At 41.5% G+C, this 16,519-nt stretch overlaps 2 protein-coding genes across 2 annotated transcripts; one reads left to right on the top strand and one right to left on the bottom strand.

Moving 5' to 3' along the window:
* Positions 1-1,658: 1,658 nt before the first annotated feature.
* LOC133028733 (type I phosphatidylinositol 4,5-bisphosphate 4-phosphatase-A-like) lies at positions 1,659-7,460 on the bottom strand. Its single transcript, XM_061095745.1, has 7 exons — positions 7,177-7,460; positions 5,199-5,380; positions 4,491-4,597; positions 4,254-4,365; positions 4,095-4,147; positions 3,926-4,016; positions 1,659-3,722 (listed from the first exon to the last, which is right to left on the bottom strand). The coding sequence occupies exons 1-7, from the start codon at positions 7,277-7,279 to the stop codon at positions 3,579-3,581; spliced, it is 792 nt and encodes a 263-aa protein (XP_060951728.1). The 5' UTR covers positions 7,280-7,460; the 3' UTR covers positions 1,659-3,578.
* Positions 7,461-8,663: 1,203 nt separating this feature from the next.
* On the top strand, positions 8,664-14,113 carry LOC132996048 (uncharacterized). The gene is made up of 11 exons (XM_061066349.1): positions 8,664-8,791; positions 9,175-9,362; positions 9,663-9,800; positions 9,899-10,037; positions 10,125-10,302; positions 11,059-11,200; positions 11,647-11,790; positions 11,903-11,955; positions 12,057-12,131; positions 12,470-12,549; positions 12,852-14,113. Exons 1-11 carry the CDS (start codon positions 8,672-8,674, stop codon positions 12,918-12,920), a joined length of 1,326 nt encoding a protein of 441 aa, XP_060922332.1. The 5' UTR covers positions 8,664-8,671; the 3' UTR covers positions 12,921-14,113.
* Positions 14,114-16,519: the final 2,406 nt, after the last annotated feature.

Below are 16,519 nucleotides of genomic sequence, written 5' to 3' on the forward strand. Positions count from 1 at the left end.
CAGTGAACACTTTCTAAATGTCCTCAATCACACACACACACGCCCACATCTACTTCTGATTGTTCTGGAAGCGTGCACACCTCCAAATCTAAAGATAAATCCCAATATTTGGTGTGAGGCTAAAGAGGAGTTTTCCCTTGTTGCTTTCCCGGGATTATTTCCATGCCAACAAAGAAATATGCATCATTGTTTGAATCCAAGAGTAAATCCAGAGGAAGGTTGAAAATCGTCCCACATTTCCAGAGAGTTGAGGCGACTGATCCAGTTTCAGAAGGATCGGACGATAGATCATCTCCAGCCAAATCTAATACAGGATCAAACGTTAAACATAAAAACACAAAACTAAGTCAGTACCTCATCCCATCTGCCCAAATCGTAAAGTCCTACGTTCTTCTCGTGTTCTGGAGGTTCAGGCGTTCCGGATCCCAGGTGTGCCCGAGCTCCAGCGGGTCGGATTTCTGAAAGCTTAAGCCATTAGTGGGTCAGCGTGATTTGAGCCACGAGGGACTGGAAGGCAAATCGGGAGGAACGCTGCAACGCTCCACAGCCGCTCCTCCGAGGCAGCAGCTGGAGAGGGAGGGGGGGGGAGAGAGGGAGAGAGAGAGGGGGACTTAAGGCGACTATATGTGTGATTCTATCCTCTGGTTTTTATCTGCTTTTTTATTATGTGCTCAAATGTTGTCAAACGGTTTCTGCTTCACTGAAGACACTGAAATTAACTGCAGATAAAAACAAATCTGAATGAATACATTAAATAAACATAAATGTCAGATTTCCTTTATGTTATCTTAGTTGTTTTTGTTTTGTTTTACAGTCTGTGGTCTATATGATCTGATAGCACTGATTGGTTCAGGCTCTTATCACAGAGGCTCTTATCAGGTCCGACTGTTAAATTAATTTCAACTTCAACGTTTCCAGTTTCTACGATGACTTTACTGTCATCAGTAAAAAGAACGAGTATATTGAAGTTCAGAGATACAGTAGCTTGTTGTCCAACTTTCCCAAAGTCAGAAGCTTTGTTGAGTTTGTTTCAGTTTAAAGTTAAATCAAGAAGCAACATCAGATCATAACTGGCTCAGAAAACAAGATCTCATCCAGAATCTGTGTAAAACTGAGCCTGTAAATGAAGGAGAATTTAAAACCCTCAGATCCAAAGATGCACTTGTGCTGGTCCTGACTGACTGTCGCCCTCTTGTGGTGTTAAGGTGCTAATGTTGCATTATTAAATATGAATAGTTCAATTGAAGAATTTTCAAGCTTTAAAGACAGTGAATACTGACTAAAGTTCAAAAACTAAACGAGCATTATTATTTGTTGAATATACAGTATCATCTATATAATTGGCCTTTGCTTTACTTTAGTCGTTTTAACTGGCATCTGAAATTATTATTTACAAGTTTTACAGTTTTTGTACAGTTTTTTTTTAAGTTGCTTAATTATTGAAAAACAAATAAGATCAACTTGTGGTTAACTCAAGCTGTTACAGGCCAAACAGGGCAATTTAATAACATTTACATTTATATATTTACCCATCTGTTCATATTTTCTGATGTAAAATGTGTGTTTAGTAAAGTAAAGTGAGAAATATTATTACAACTTACAACAACCTAGTCATATGTATAATGAAATATTGTAAAAGAAGACACATGGAGTCAGAAGACGTTGTTAAAAGTATTAATTTGTTCCACAATATTAAGAAAAACAAACAAAACCCATCCACCGGAATGACGAGAACATACAGTAATAGTACACGAGTACAAGTGCAACAGGTTTCACAGTCATTGGGTACTTACATAGATCGGCCACAAGGGGAGCTCTCATAATTCTGTACAGTCCCAAAATAATCAACTGATTCATATTTACACTTTAACACAAACAGGTTTTTACTATTGTCACGAGTTCAGCTTCACTCCTTCAGACGACAAATCACAGAATTAAATCAAACAGCGGAAAAACTGCACTTCTGTGTTTAGAAAGTTCACTGATGCGACGTCCACTTACTGACAATAACTGTAATAATAAAAATAATGTGTTGATATAGTGTTGATATGACACATCTGTGTTGAGCACTGTATGCAGGTGGCTATTATAAATTAAAAATTATAATGATTTAATGGATAATGGGGAAAATCTATGAAAAAAATGCAATAAAACACACGTAAAAATGTTCGAGATGAAATTGACTGAAAGTATCATGATTACCATTATTAAAACTTTTTATAGATATTGCTACAATTTTGTTAACATTAATTCTTTTGGCCACAATAATTAATTCTAAATGTATCATTTTGTCTTATGCATCATTTAACATAAACACATGAAAATAAAATAAAATCTAAATTCCCCTGAATCCCTGTGAGATGAACACGCAGCTCTTCAAACACATAAAGAAAGACGAGGTTTTTCTCAGTTAATGCCTCAATTCAAGTGTCACTGACTTTCCCTCATTATGTACATATGTATATAAATTATGCATGAACATATTATATATGTATGAATGCTTGTTATGTTTTACCAGCATCAATCTGCCTGTTTTTCGTTAGAAGCCTTTTATAGTGTTTTTCTTTCCAAATGTGTTAGTCAGTTCATTTGAAATAAACCTTTTAATGAAAAATGCCCCAAAACAAAAGCAAACACTTCACACTCTCTGTCTTCTGAACGATATGTGCACTTTGACTTTGTGTGGTTACTGAGATATTTGATTACTTTGTGGTTGATGAGTTCACAGAGTGATAAGAAGCTGATTAACTGCTGACTAGTTATTTCTTCTCCCCTGTTAGATGTCAGCTGATCTCAGACAAACTTCATCACTGATTCACTGAAGAGTTTTAATCTCCAGAAACTTTAATCCACGACACCTGAAAGTAATCGAGTATTTGTCTTGTAACTTAAATCAATGTTTCATTTTTTGCTTTGTTTTTTGTCGTATTTCTCAAAAATAAAAAGCATTAACCACTGATTCTCCAAAGGTGTTTCCTGGACTCTTCTTTTAATAACTTCTGAGTGTTAACTGATCTCAGTTCAGCTTCACTCTTCAGCTGATTGTGATAGTTTGTGTCTCTCAGTCAGTTCTTCTCACAGGAGATGGAACCCACTCACCAGATTTAGTCTAAACACACAATCATCTTTATGATCTCGAATGGACCTTTTTTCAGTGAGAAAATAACAGCTTGAAATAAAACAGCGTAGCAGCATCAGGCTTTGAAACAACATGTTAGTCCAACAATGAAGATTAGTTAAATATGTTTTTCTCTTCCCTCCAGTGACCCTCTTCTTCTTTTTCCACTCGTCTGCAGAAACCACACTTTCTGGAGTTCAATGGAAGTCGCAGGGTCAAACTAGTGATCGAGTTTTTTGACAAATTAGCAGCTCAAATTTAATTTGGCATGAATGTGAAGCATTTGTGAAATGTAAATCGTTCCTCCGACCCGGCCGTCGCTCTTTTTGTCCATGATTCATCGTTTTTGCAGTCGACTCTGGCTTCTGCTTCTCGGTTTAAACTACACAACCTACTGCTTTCCTTCTCAGCTCCTTCTCTCCTCACCTTCCTTCCTTCCTTCCTCTCCTCTCCTCTCCCTCTACGCGATGTTGGAAATTGGATCGCTGATTTTCAGACACCTCCAGTAGATGGTTCTCACCATGGTGAAGAGAGCGAGCAGGATCAGCAGCGCCCAGGACACGTAGATCCCTTTAGAGTTCTGTGCAGGCGTCCACGTCCCGAACTGAACACACACACACACACACACACACACACACACACACACACACACACACACACACACACACATACACAATCACATTACTCTCTGGGAAACATTTCAAACTTTAAAACCAAAACTATCTTCTTCCAGACACATGACTAAACTAAAACATGTAGGTGGATGTTACATAAGATATCTTCACACACACACACACTGTTACACACCAGGAGTCCTGCAGTGGCGCCGGCGAGGACGATGAACAGCAGGAAGCAGAGCAGGCTCCTCCTCCTGGGGTACCCCCGGCCAATAGAAGAGCTGGAAATCAAAACCAGGAAACATAATTAATAGTGAAAATGGCGCGACGGAGACGCGGAGACGAGCTGAGACACTTACACTTTTCTGCAGTGTGGACATCGGGCCAAGGTCCGGTCTGAGAACTCCGTCCACTGAGAGAGAGAGAGGAGGTTAAATGTCAGAGAGAGAGAGAGAGAGCGTGTGTGTGTGTGTGTGTGAGTGTGTGTGTCTGTGTGTGTGTGTGTGTGTGTGTCCTACCAGGAATGTATTGGAGCAGTGTCCACAGATGACCCTGATGCCGACGGGTTGCTGCTGCGGTTCAGGACTGTCGCTCCCGATGTGAACTGGTCCCAGGTTGATGATGCGTTTACTGGCAGAAGAAACAATCGGAAAGTGCAGAGTTTTTAAAGAACTGAAATCTCGGCCTGAATGTCGACGCCGAATACTTCAGCTGAGACGAGTGAAAAGGAATCCGTGGCTGTGTCTCTGTCTCACCAGTACGGCCTCGGACAGGCGATCCTCTGCGACGTGACTTTGCAGATCAGAAGACAGTTGCATGGACAGCGGACGTACTTCTTCCCGACGGGGGCGTTCTTTATCGGCTATTGACCCGAGAGATAGAGAAAGAAAGAAAGAGACGACTCAGTGTCCAGAGTTCCCTCGTTCGTTGCTTCCTAAACGTTTCTCAGTGGCTCAGCTTTGGTCTCATCAGCAGAAACTCTGCACATCAGGCGGACTGATTTCCTGAGAGGAAGTCTGGATGTGAAACACGACACTGAGAACAACCGCCTGATGTTTTTATGGTTGCTGGGCGCCGTCGTTCTCGAGGCTTTCAGATCTGTGCTTCCTAGAAGGCTGACTCAGCGTTTTTCTCCCTGGTGTTTTAAATTATTCTCGAGCCAAAATGCGTTTTAAACAGAAAGTTCTGCAGCAAACGTCAACTACAATAATCATAAAGGGGATTTTAAAGCGAGAGTGGAAGAGAGAAAACAGGAATCGGAATATAAAAAGCCAAAATTACACAACATTTATTTCTGCAGCAACAAGTTTCTTCCATTGCGATAAAAAGGAACAAATCACAACAAAAACAGATCACAACACACAGTTTCCTTAAAGAAGAAACCTTCAAGTTGTGACGTTGTGGATAAAACCATAAAACCTCAGAAAGTTGCGAGAGGGAAACGAGCACGGAGGAGGTCTCACCGTGGCTTCGTTGCAGATGCCGCACTTCACCACGTGCTGGTGCGTCTTGCCCTCCACGGAGATGGCGCTCTGACAGACGCGGCAGCTGATGACCGGAGCGCTGCCGCTGTCCGGGCTGCCCTGAGGCGAGTAGGGAGGCGGAGCGTCCCCGGGCGCCACCAAGCTGGGGAACGGCGCCAAACCTGGAGAGAGAGACGGAGGAAACAGCTCAGCTACTGAAGGTTTCAAACACGTGTCCATTGGGACAAAGGAAAGAACATATGAAGATAGATAGATAGATAGATAGATAGATAGAGTACTTTATTCATCCCCGAAGGGAAATTAAGTTGTCATAGTGGCCGGTATATTTGAATACAATACAATACAATAGAATAAGATAAAAAATATTGAGGTAGAAAGAATAAAAAAACAGAAGCACAAGATAAAATACAATAAAATAGGTAGATAAGGTGCAGTGGCAAGATGATGGTAATAGTACTGATGATGTGATGGTAATGTTATGGTTAGACAGTATATAAGAATAGTACAGTATATATAGTATATAATATAACATAATATAGATTTATATATGATAGTAATTATACCAATATAAAAGCAGTATATGGTAATGATGGCAGCAACAGTTTATATAATAATAATAGTAATGGTGATATAATAATAGTAATGAAAGAAAGATAACCACTGATGTTCAGTTTATGAGGATAACAATCTTTACATTTAAAGGGTGAAAGACGAAAATTGCAAGATGGGATGATGCAGGATATTTTAGCTTCACTTCTGTGTTATCGGGAGGAAGTGGAGACCTGTCGTCCATCTTTCTTTAGAGTCTGTGTGTTTGACACTGACAGGAAACCACCGCCACCATCATCACGTGTGTTGTCCTATGGTGAAACCCGGCGTTTATCAGCACCAAACCAGGTTTTACGGTTTGATAACAAGCTCCATCAAAAGGAGTGTAAGCTCATATCATCACCACGGTTACGCTTTCTTAACAGGTTTTTAATCAACCTACTCAAACGCCTCTAAAGACAGAAGTGACTCAGTGATTGAAACAAGGCGTCTTTGTCTTTAAAACAAAGGGAAATAAACGCGTTATCTGCAGCATGTTTACTTATCACTCAGGGAACCGATGGAACAAAAACTAATAATCTGTAAATATCTCAGGACACTATCAATGGGACACACCCACAAGACAAACGTTACCGTGTGGCACACAGGACACGAGAGACGTATTAAACTATATCTACTTAATTCAGGTTTCTTATCCATCTGGTTTTATTAGTGGGACTTTAATTACAAGTTTCATGTGTGCCTTTTTGTGGTGAATGTAAATTATGTTCATTATTTTGCACCAAAATACCAAATCATATAATTATAAAATCGTACCTGATCAAAAAGTTAATTCTGATTCAAATTCAATACCAAATAAAACAAATACATCTTTGTCATAATGGGAAAAGCTGCAGATCTATTAGTTTTTGATGGATTTTTCACTGCAGCTTCAATGAATTCACACACATAAACGTCCAAATCAAGTTTTAAACTACATATTGTGATGATGCACAATGTAAAGAACCAGCTTAACAAACCACAAATCAGTCAAACTACATGAAACCTTTAATTTTCTACTTTTAAAAGCTAAAAACAGCCGATATCACACACAATAATCTGTCTTTCTTCACTTTAAGTGGCGTATTTTTGTGGTTTTAATGTCCCTGCATCGCGTCAGTGTTTTAATATTCTTAACCAAGTTTGTTAAAATATAATTAAATGCATATAAAGCGAATTTCCCGAAGGTTAAACCTCTGCTCATCGTGTTTTTAGCTTCAGCTGATGTAAGCTAACCGGCTAGCTCGTTAGCTTAGCATCGGGAGCTAACGTGAGTCTGTGAGTTGACACTTTTAGATTTAAAGCTGAATGTCGGGTTTACAGGTGGGTCAGGTGACGGTGTGAAGGTGTGAAAGCGGGCGGGACTCACTGTGAGGTTTACCCGGAGGTCCGAGCCCGCTGCCCCCGGGAGAGAAGCCGTTGGTGCCGTCGTGCTGCTCGGACAGGAGCGGCGACCGTTCCCCGTCCGCCATCACTGGCCCCGGAGCTCGGCCCCGGAGCTCGGGCCCAGTCGCAGCCCCGCAGGAGGAGTGTCTCCGGCGGCGGAGGAAGCTCGGGATCCCCGCTGCAGATTCTCGGAGGAGCCGCCGAGGAACCGGAGACACGGAGACTATCCGGAGGGTCCGAGCCCGACTCAGCGAAACAGGAAGTGAAGCAAACAACCAGTCACATGACCCAGCTCTGAGGGAGGGCGCGCTCCTCCAATCACACAGCTCCATGAGGGTGGGCGGGTCCGGTTCCAGCGCTTCCTTCACCGGAAGTTCCAGCTCCTTCGCCGGAAGTTTCAGCTCCTTCACAGTCCAGGAAACCGGATTAGGACACTTCACAGCCTCCTTCCGTCCTCTCTACTCACACGCCTTAACTCAAACCTTAAATCCGTGTTTAATGAGAAAAATCATAATTTTATGAGGATACATCTTTAATTAATGACCCCAAAAAAAGTACATTATGAGAATAAACTTTTATTTCAATAAGAGAAAAACAAATCATAACATCATGGGGGGAAAGTTTTAATTGAATAGGAAATAAAACGATGATAATTTGAGAATAACGTTCAAATTTAATGAGGAAAAAGTCCTAATATTTGGAGAAAAATATAAATACATTTTAAGGAAATAACCAGTGACCAACAGAAGAGGTCAGAGGTCCATGTGGTTCTTTCTTATACCCTTATGACTCTGGGTCATATTGGGTGTATGTGTATGTGTAGTTCTCCCTCCCTGCCTGTGGGTGGTGCCTTTTCCCTCGCCCTGTGTTTTCCTGTGTCTGTGTTTCAGGCAGGTGATTGAAGGATGGGCTGATGGAGCTGACTTTAAAAAGCTCACCTGCTAATGACGTGTTTTTTTTCCTCAGCTACCAACAGCCGGAATTATGCAACAAGGAATTATTATTGTTACATAATAACATTTCCTTGTTGCTGAAGACATGGGCCAGGTTCTGGATTTAAATAAGTAAATCCAACGACTCTACATGCTGCACATTTTACAAAATTTGACTCATGTTGTGCGTGACAATTACAGAATCCCAGGTTATAGATGCTAAATGTTTGTTTTATTAAAACATAATTTGTTTAACCTCAGCTCCGCCGCCTCATTCACTTACACAGAGTTATAACAAAAGTGTCGTAGGCCTACTTCTACTTTACTAGGGTTAGAAGTATAAACTGTTTTACCACCCGTTTATGGGTTCAAATATTTATCACACTCAACCATTTGTCTATTCTGATAATAATCTTTTAAAAGCAAAACAAGGACGTTTCCTCATTCCAGAACGTTTCCTGCTTAGCTTGTTGGATGTGGCATCAAGTAATCCACAGGGTTGGTATTTTATCACTGTGTTTGAGCAGAGCGACTCACACTTGCACCATGTCGCTGTCTCTGCTGCTGCTGCTGCTGCTGCTGCTGGGCAGCTCCCAGACATCTCATTTTATGGGAACGGTCATGACCTTCTACCCAAAAGACCGCAGCCCAGATGGATCGGTCACGGTGCGTAAGGTTTCTCTTTCAAATAATAGATTAATCTTTAGAAATTAGACGTTTGAACGATTTATGTAACAAATGCAGAAAAGTGGGGCACGGCAGATCTTATGAAGTGGGATCATTATTTTTTAAAGGCTAGAAAATGCATTCAAAGCTGTATTTGAAAAGGTTATAGTTCAAAGAACAATGCAACAAAGTGGATTCTACAAATTTAAATACAAGGAAATGGGGCAGCATATTGTGCAATACTGAACAATAAAGGGAAAAAAGTAAATCACATTGGTTCTTGTTGTCTCTGTATGGAGCTTTGGCCCATGTGATGATTATCCTGTTATCCAGGTAGATCACGTCTCAGTAGAATCACGATGGTCTTTGCTGTAACGTTACAGGTCGTCCTTCGCTATAAGTTGAACTTCGAATCTCGAGGCCCCGACGCGTGGAGGTGCTTCAGTGGGAACTGTGGGAGTCAGAGTTCTTTGACGCTGAACAGAGTGTACCAGGAGAGCAGCGCAAAGTGGTACCAGGATGAGGGAGTCATGACTCGGCAGGTTCCTGACAGCGGAGCTTTTCAGCTGTGGTAAGTGCAACATGACACTGTAAGAAATAAAGGAGAACTTTGACAAAATTGAGATGAGCCTCCCAAAAGAAACAACAGCGAATTAGTTGATTCTGTTAACTAACTATGATTGTGCTATAACCGTAACATCATGACATCTAATGACCTCTAACCTGAACTACTGACGAACCAAAAACATGATCTTCCGGCAATCGATTGAGTAGTTAATACTCTTCATGCTGGGGCTTTGGTATTTGCACAAACAAGGTACACTCAGGGTCTGTGCTTTGGAAACTGACTTAAACTCAACTCCCACTGAAGGTTGAGCGGTGCTGCCTGGATAAGTAACAGAAATGGCATCTTATCATGGAGAGCCGTGACACTGGTGGATCTGAGGAACCGTTCCGACACCAGCAGGTCCAACGCGTCCCCTCAGACCACCATCCTGCCAATTGTGAGGTAACCTCCTCACGCCTACACATAATCATTTCGAGATATAATCTGGAGACAACACACATTTTAATGCAGGAGTAAAGTGGCCTATGTCTCTCTCCCAGAGTTCCTTCAAACTGTCAGAGAGATTTCAACCTGTTGGCGTTTGACCCTGACGGAGACGAGGTTCGATGCAGATATGGAAAAGCACCACTGTCAGAGTGTAGCCCCTGCACGCCACCGTCTGTCCTCCGCCTCTCACCAGTGAGTCTCCAACAGCGATTCTCTTGTATATCTTATAAACACAGAGACTGGTGACCTCGTTACAATTTGTACATGATCCTTTTGCAGTCGTGTACTCTGTCATTCGGCGCCACCACCAGCAGTGATGAAGGTCCGTACGCAGTCCAGCTGGTGATGGAGGACTTTCCCAGACAGACGATCACCCTGAATCAAGGCGGAAGCTTCCAGACGAACATAACTACAAACAACGCTATCAGCAAAATACCTGTCCAATTTGTTCTACAGGGTAAGATTTCTTGATTTGACAGCCTGATGTGAAACAGAAATTTCTTGCAACGTTGGCAACCACTTTGAAATATTTTGACAACCACTGGATTTGCGATAACCATGATCCAGCGGATGAACCCTAATGACCTGTGAGCCTCACATTAACGGTTTAGCTATGAATGTCTCAACAACTATTTGAAGGATGCCTTGAAACTCATAAGGAACATTCACATTGACTATAGCACCATCATCTGTCCAATTTGTTTGGTAAACGGCAAAATATCAACAGAACTATCAACACTACTTCTCCCGTCAACCTCAGCTGTGTCTGCCCAGAACTGCCAATGTGTCTGTAGACCCTGCTACATAGCTAGCATTACCGCTAACACCACCACCAACACCAATGTTATCTTTTGTGTTGCTTTTATGTCAATGACCTGTTTGGTTTGACTGAAGCTAGCATGCTAACTGGCTGTCCGCAGCCTGTTTCGCAACAGTCTGCCCCAAAGACGTAGCGGTGGTCAGAGGCAGTTTTATGAACTTGTCTTGGCGGCAGAGCGATGGCTGATGTTTTTGTCAATGGACTAGAATGTTTTAAGTTCTCTACACAGATATTTTGGGCACTTTTCATATGTAGAATTGCAACCAATGCCATGGGCTCACCAAAGATTTGGGGTTTATTTATCCATTTCTATAATTTGTTTAGTCCTACTGAAATTACTAAGCTATGGCTATTTTAAAGCATCCGTCGAGAAGTTTGATTTTGTGTGTCCAGTGGATCCTGCGGTGCCATCCTGCAAAGAGGGACTCTATCTGCCAGCGTTCCTGCCTCCAACACCGGCCAACAGAGCTCGACTCTACACCCCCGTCAATCAGACTCTGGACATCAGCATTAACGCAGCTGCAAATTTCTCTATGTGAGTAAAAGGAAAATCCAAATCCTCTTTAGACATTTGGACAGAACCTTCTGCGATTGAACCTCATGTCCAGAAACTCCTGTTTAGAGCCAGTGGAGTGACATTGTTTGACTCAAGCCTAACGGAGGAGGTGACAACAGCAGGTAGCGAGCTAGTAAGCCAGGAATGCTAACCAGGGTGTCTGCAGGTCTTGAAAAGTTTTAAAAAACCTTAAAAACATGTCAAAGAGTGAAAGATCATCAATATATAATAATATCACTTTTGGGGTATGTAATTTGAGCTAACATCGAACTTAAACCCGACTGTAAATAAAGATGGAGGATGCGACAGCTCCCAAAAGTAAAAGCCATAGCATCATGATCGCCCCTGGTGGCTGGCTGAAGTACAGGTCATAAACCCCGCCTCCTCCATGTTTCAAGATCATTTTCTTCTCCCGCTTGTTAAAGGGTCTCTGAGCTGCTGTTCAGCGGGCCGCACAACGTGAACCAGACCAGATCAGGACCAGGTCAGTTTACCCTGAGCTGGACGCCGTCTCAGAGCGAGGAGGGAGAGAGCCAACCCATCTGCTTCATTGTCCAAGCACTTTCCAAGTCAGTACTTCTTCAAGTACAAGCAAGCAGTTGTGTAATTTGATGAAGGGAAGCTGAAGTGTTCTCTAAAGGGCTATTATTTGGTTTAATTGCGTTTGATTCTTTTCCTCAGTTCAACAAAGTATCACTCTGAGCTGCGATGTGTCATCGTCAGTGTTGGAAACGGTGAGATACACCCTCCTTTGTCTGTTCACGATTCAAATTACACTGCTGAGTTCCTACGCAGGTAAAGGTTGAGCACGGCTCGTGTTTGATCTTTCCAACAGATCCATCACCAAGCGCTGCACCAACTTCAGAGGGACCTACACCATCAGAGGGGTCTACGCCATCGTCCCAACCAAGTACGATTACCATTCACTCTATCACTTCACCACTAACAACACTGTAAACGGTGTGAGTGAGAATGGAAACGTTGGCCCAGTCCTGGCACAGATACAACCATAGAACTCAATACTGTTGAAACTATGTGAGAGAACATCTTGCTCCACTCCTCATTCCTACTTTCAGGAAACGACCAGGTTGGCCGGGCCCTGCAGAAAATATGTGGCTTCTAAAATATGTTTTTCATTCAACGATTGAACTGTGTAAATAATTTAATTAACACGTGATTCATGTTGTGTAGTAAAATGAAAGTAAACCAGCTGTTCTGGCCTGACCTGTTGATTCACTGTCTTTCTAGTTGTCATTCGCTTGACGGCGAGGATTTCCTCTGTGGTGGCTCTGACTGAGGAAGACATCAGGAGTACGGTCGTACAGCAGGTCAGTGTCCTTCTATCCAAACCACACATCCTGTCAGAGCATCAGATATCACACAGGCACTTCAAACATGTCACTGTTCCAGTTTTAATTTTTTTTATCTTCTTCCTGATCCTGTTTCCACATAGAAGCTGAAGAGCAGATATTTAATTAGTTTCAAGCATGCACCGTTTATTAAGAGAAGAACTTAATTTAGAAAGTACAAGTCCTCAGTCACTCTACTCAAGTTAATGTCCCGACACACATACCATCACATCTAAGGCAAATATGATCATATCTAAGCATCGCTCTGTTTTCTCCTACAGCTTAAAAACGAACTGGTGAAACTCGGATTGACACCCAGCACAAATCTGACGTTACTGGGGAAGGTGTAACTGGAAATTACAGCCAATGGGGACCCCTGCTGATTCATCGTGGTCACCTATCCACTCGTGAACAAAATCTAAGAAGTTTTCATTTAAATTTAAAGGTTGAACTGGGGAAACTGGGTATGGTTTTATCAAGGTCCATTTAGTAGCTGTTCTTGGTCTTTTAATGATGTCTCCTGATCTTCATTAACAAATGGGATTGCCCTAGTGGACATTGATTGAACTGTAAATGTTCAAATTTCTTTACAGTGTTTAAACTTTTCTGATCATCACTATTATTTTTAACAAAGTAATGTTTTAGACCAGGGGTGTCCAAACCTTTTGTCCCAAGGACCACATACAAAAAAAATGCGAAGGACTGGGCCACGCCCCCCCCCCATTCCCCTGCCCTGGAGCGGATTGTTGACAGTGCAACTCAACCGCGCCGCTCAGGGCGGGAGGGCGTGGCGGCCTTCTGAGGGACAGCTGGCAAGTCAGGGGTGAGTTTGGCGCCACCTTGTGTCTAAACTGAGAAGTGCAATACAGTGGGCCATGGTCCATTGTGTTACATTACATTTCATTTAGCTGACGCTTTTGTCCAAAGCAACTTACAATAAGTGCATCAACCCCGAGGGTACAAACCCAGAACAACAAGAATCAAGACAGTACAATTTCTTAAAAAAGTAAAGCAAAACTACAAAGTGCTATAAGTAAGTGCCATTTAAGTGCTTCAAAATTGTTAGTTTAAAAAATTGCTAGTTTTTTTTACATTTTTTATATATTATATTTTTAGACTTTGATGCGGGCCAATAAGAAATGGATGGCGGGCCGCAGTTGGCCCGCAGGCCGTAGTTTGGACACCCCTGTTTTAGACTATTCTTCATATTTCTATCAGTCTGTTGCTTGACCTGTCTCTGGAAGCTCACCTGCTGGTGACGTGTTTTTTTCCCGGCTACCAAACACGACCGTATTGTCGTTTTGTGAAAATATAGCTGATATTCAACCTTTAAAAAGCCATAGACTAAAACCAGAATTACACAATAACATTTCCTTGGTGCTTAAGACATGTGCCAGGTTCTGGATTTAAATAAGTAAATCCAACGACTCTACATGCTGCATATTTTACTGATCTTTCCTCATGTTTTACGTGACAGTTACAGAATCCAAGGTTAAAGATGCTAAATGTATGTTTTAATAAAAACATAATTTGTTTAACCTCAGCTCCGCCTCCTTATTCACTTACAAAAAGTTATAACAACAGTGTCGTACGTCTACTCTACCAGGGTTAGGAGTATAAACTGTTTTACCACCCGTTTATGGGTTAAAATATTCACCACAGTTGACCATTTGTCTATTCTGATCATGATCTTTTAATAGCAACACAAGGCCGTTTCCTCAATCCAGAAAATTACCTGCGTAGCTTGTTGGATGAGGTATTAATTAATCCACAGGGTTGGTACTTAATCACTGTGTTTGGGCAGAGCGACTCACACTTGCACCATGTCGCTGTCTCTACTGCTGCTGCTGCTGCTGGTCAGCCCCCAGACATCTACTTTTAGTGGAACGGTCATGACCTTCTACCCAAAAGGCCGCAGCTCAGATGGAATTAGCACGGTACGTAAGGTTTCTCTTTTAAATAATTTATATATCTTTTGAAATTAGACGTTTGACCGATTTCTGTAACAAATGCAGAAAAGTGGGGCTAAATGGAAACAGCAGAACTTAAAAAGTGGGATCATTATTTTTTAAAGGCTAGAAAATGCGTTCAATGCTCTAATTTAAAACGTTATAGCTCCTAAGAACAATGCAACAAAGTGGATTCTACAAACTAAAATACAAGGAAATGGAGCAGGTTAAGTCAGTCGCTTCCTTTGAATCAAAGCTAAACTGTTTTGTACCACATTCCGTAATTTTATATAATTCTAGTCTTTACTTTTGTAATGGGTGGTGCTGGTGAAATGTCTGTCACACGTTAAGTGTTTTTACTCTTTTATTTATTCTTTTAAAACTGAGTTTTATCTTCTTATCCGATTTTCATGTTATTATAATTATGATTATATAATATTATAAATAATAATAATAACAACACATATAGATACTTTAATGATTTGAACGATATTTAGCTTCAAACACAAAAAACAAAAAGCATTTAAAAGTAAAGAGGCTGTGAATAAGGTCATGAAATTATCAGTAATATATTGGAAAATACTGAACTTAGGTGAGTAAAAATGTATCTATGGGTGTATGGGTAAAAGTATGTTTCTCTGGATGTGTGCAAATAGTCAAAATTGTCAATTACTACATTACTACACAAAAAAATTAAATTAAGAAAAATCCTGAAAACAAAACAAAACGTATTGTGCCTAAGTATAAGTGAGTATTTAAATAGGTAAGAAGTTGACAGATTGGCAGTTGCTATATCACACAAAATACTACGTGAATAATCAAACATATTGTGCAATACTGAACAATAAAGGAAAAAATGTAAATCACTTAGTAGAATCACGATGGTCTTTGCGGTAACGTTACAGGTCGTCCTTCGCTATAAAATGAACTTCGACTCTCGAGGCAGTGTCACGTGGTTTTGCTTAACCGGGAACTGTGGGAGTCAGAGTTCTTTGACGCTGAACAGAGTGTACGAGGAGAGCAGCGGTGACTGGTTCCAGTTCGAGGGAGTCATGACTCGGCAGGTTCCCGACATCGGTGCTTTTCAGCTGTGGTAAGTGCAACTAGACACTGTAAGAAATAAAGGAGAAATTTGACAAAATTTAGACGAGCCTCCCAAAAGTAACAACGCCGGACTTCGACACAGGAGAGTTTATTTCGTGATTAGTTGATTCTGTTAACCATCACTACGATCTCAACTAATGACCTCTAACCTGAACTACTGACGAAGCAAAAACATGATCTTCCGGCAATCGATTTATTATACTCTTCATGCTGGGGCTTTTGTATTAGCACAACCGCGGTACACTCAGGGTCTGTGCATGGGAAACTGACTTAAACTCAACTCCCACTGAAGGTTGAACACTGGTGACCGGATAGAGGACATTGGAATTGGCGTCTCAGCATGGAGAGCCGTGACGCTAGTCGATCTGAGGAACCGTTCCGACACCAGCAGGGCCAACGCGTCCCCTCAGACCACCATCCTGCCACTTGTGAGGTAACCTCCTCACGCCATGTGATTTGTTGATGGTTATTGATTTAATATGATTTACACAGGTCACATTTTTTAGAAATAGAATATTCATGATTAAAATTTACAATTTACAATGTTTTTTCATCACCTGAGAATGTGATGTGAGGATGTGAGGTGAGACAGTGATCAGATCTCTGTGTGGTTATTACAGACACATTAATACCATGCAGTCAGATCATAATCGTTTCTAGATGTAATCTGGAGACAACACACATTTTAATGCAGGTGTAAAGTGGCCTATGTCTCTCTCCCAGAGTTCCTTCAAACTGTCAGAGAGATTTCAACCTGTTGGCGTTTGACCCTGACGGAGACAAGGTCAAATGTAGATACGGAAAAAAAGAACTGTCAGAGTGTAACCCCTGCACGCCAGCGTCTGTCCTCCGCCTCTCACCGGTGAGTCTCCAACTGTGATTCTCTTGTATATCTT

Source organism: Limanda limanda, chromosome 22 (assembly GCF_963576545.1).
Source record: "Limanda limanda chromosome 22, fLimLim1.1, whole genome shotgun sequence".
In the NCBI taxonomy this organism is placed as follows: Eukaryota; Metazoa; Chordata; class Actinopteri; order Pleuronectiformes; family Pleuronectidae; genus Limanda; species Limanda limanda.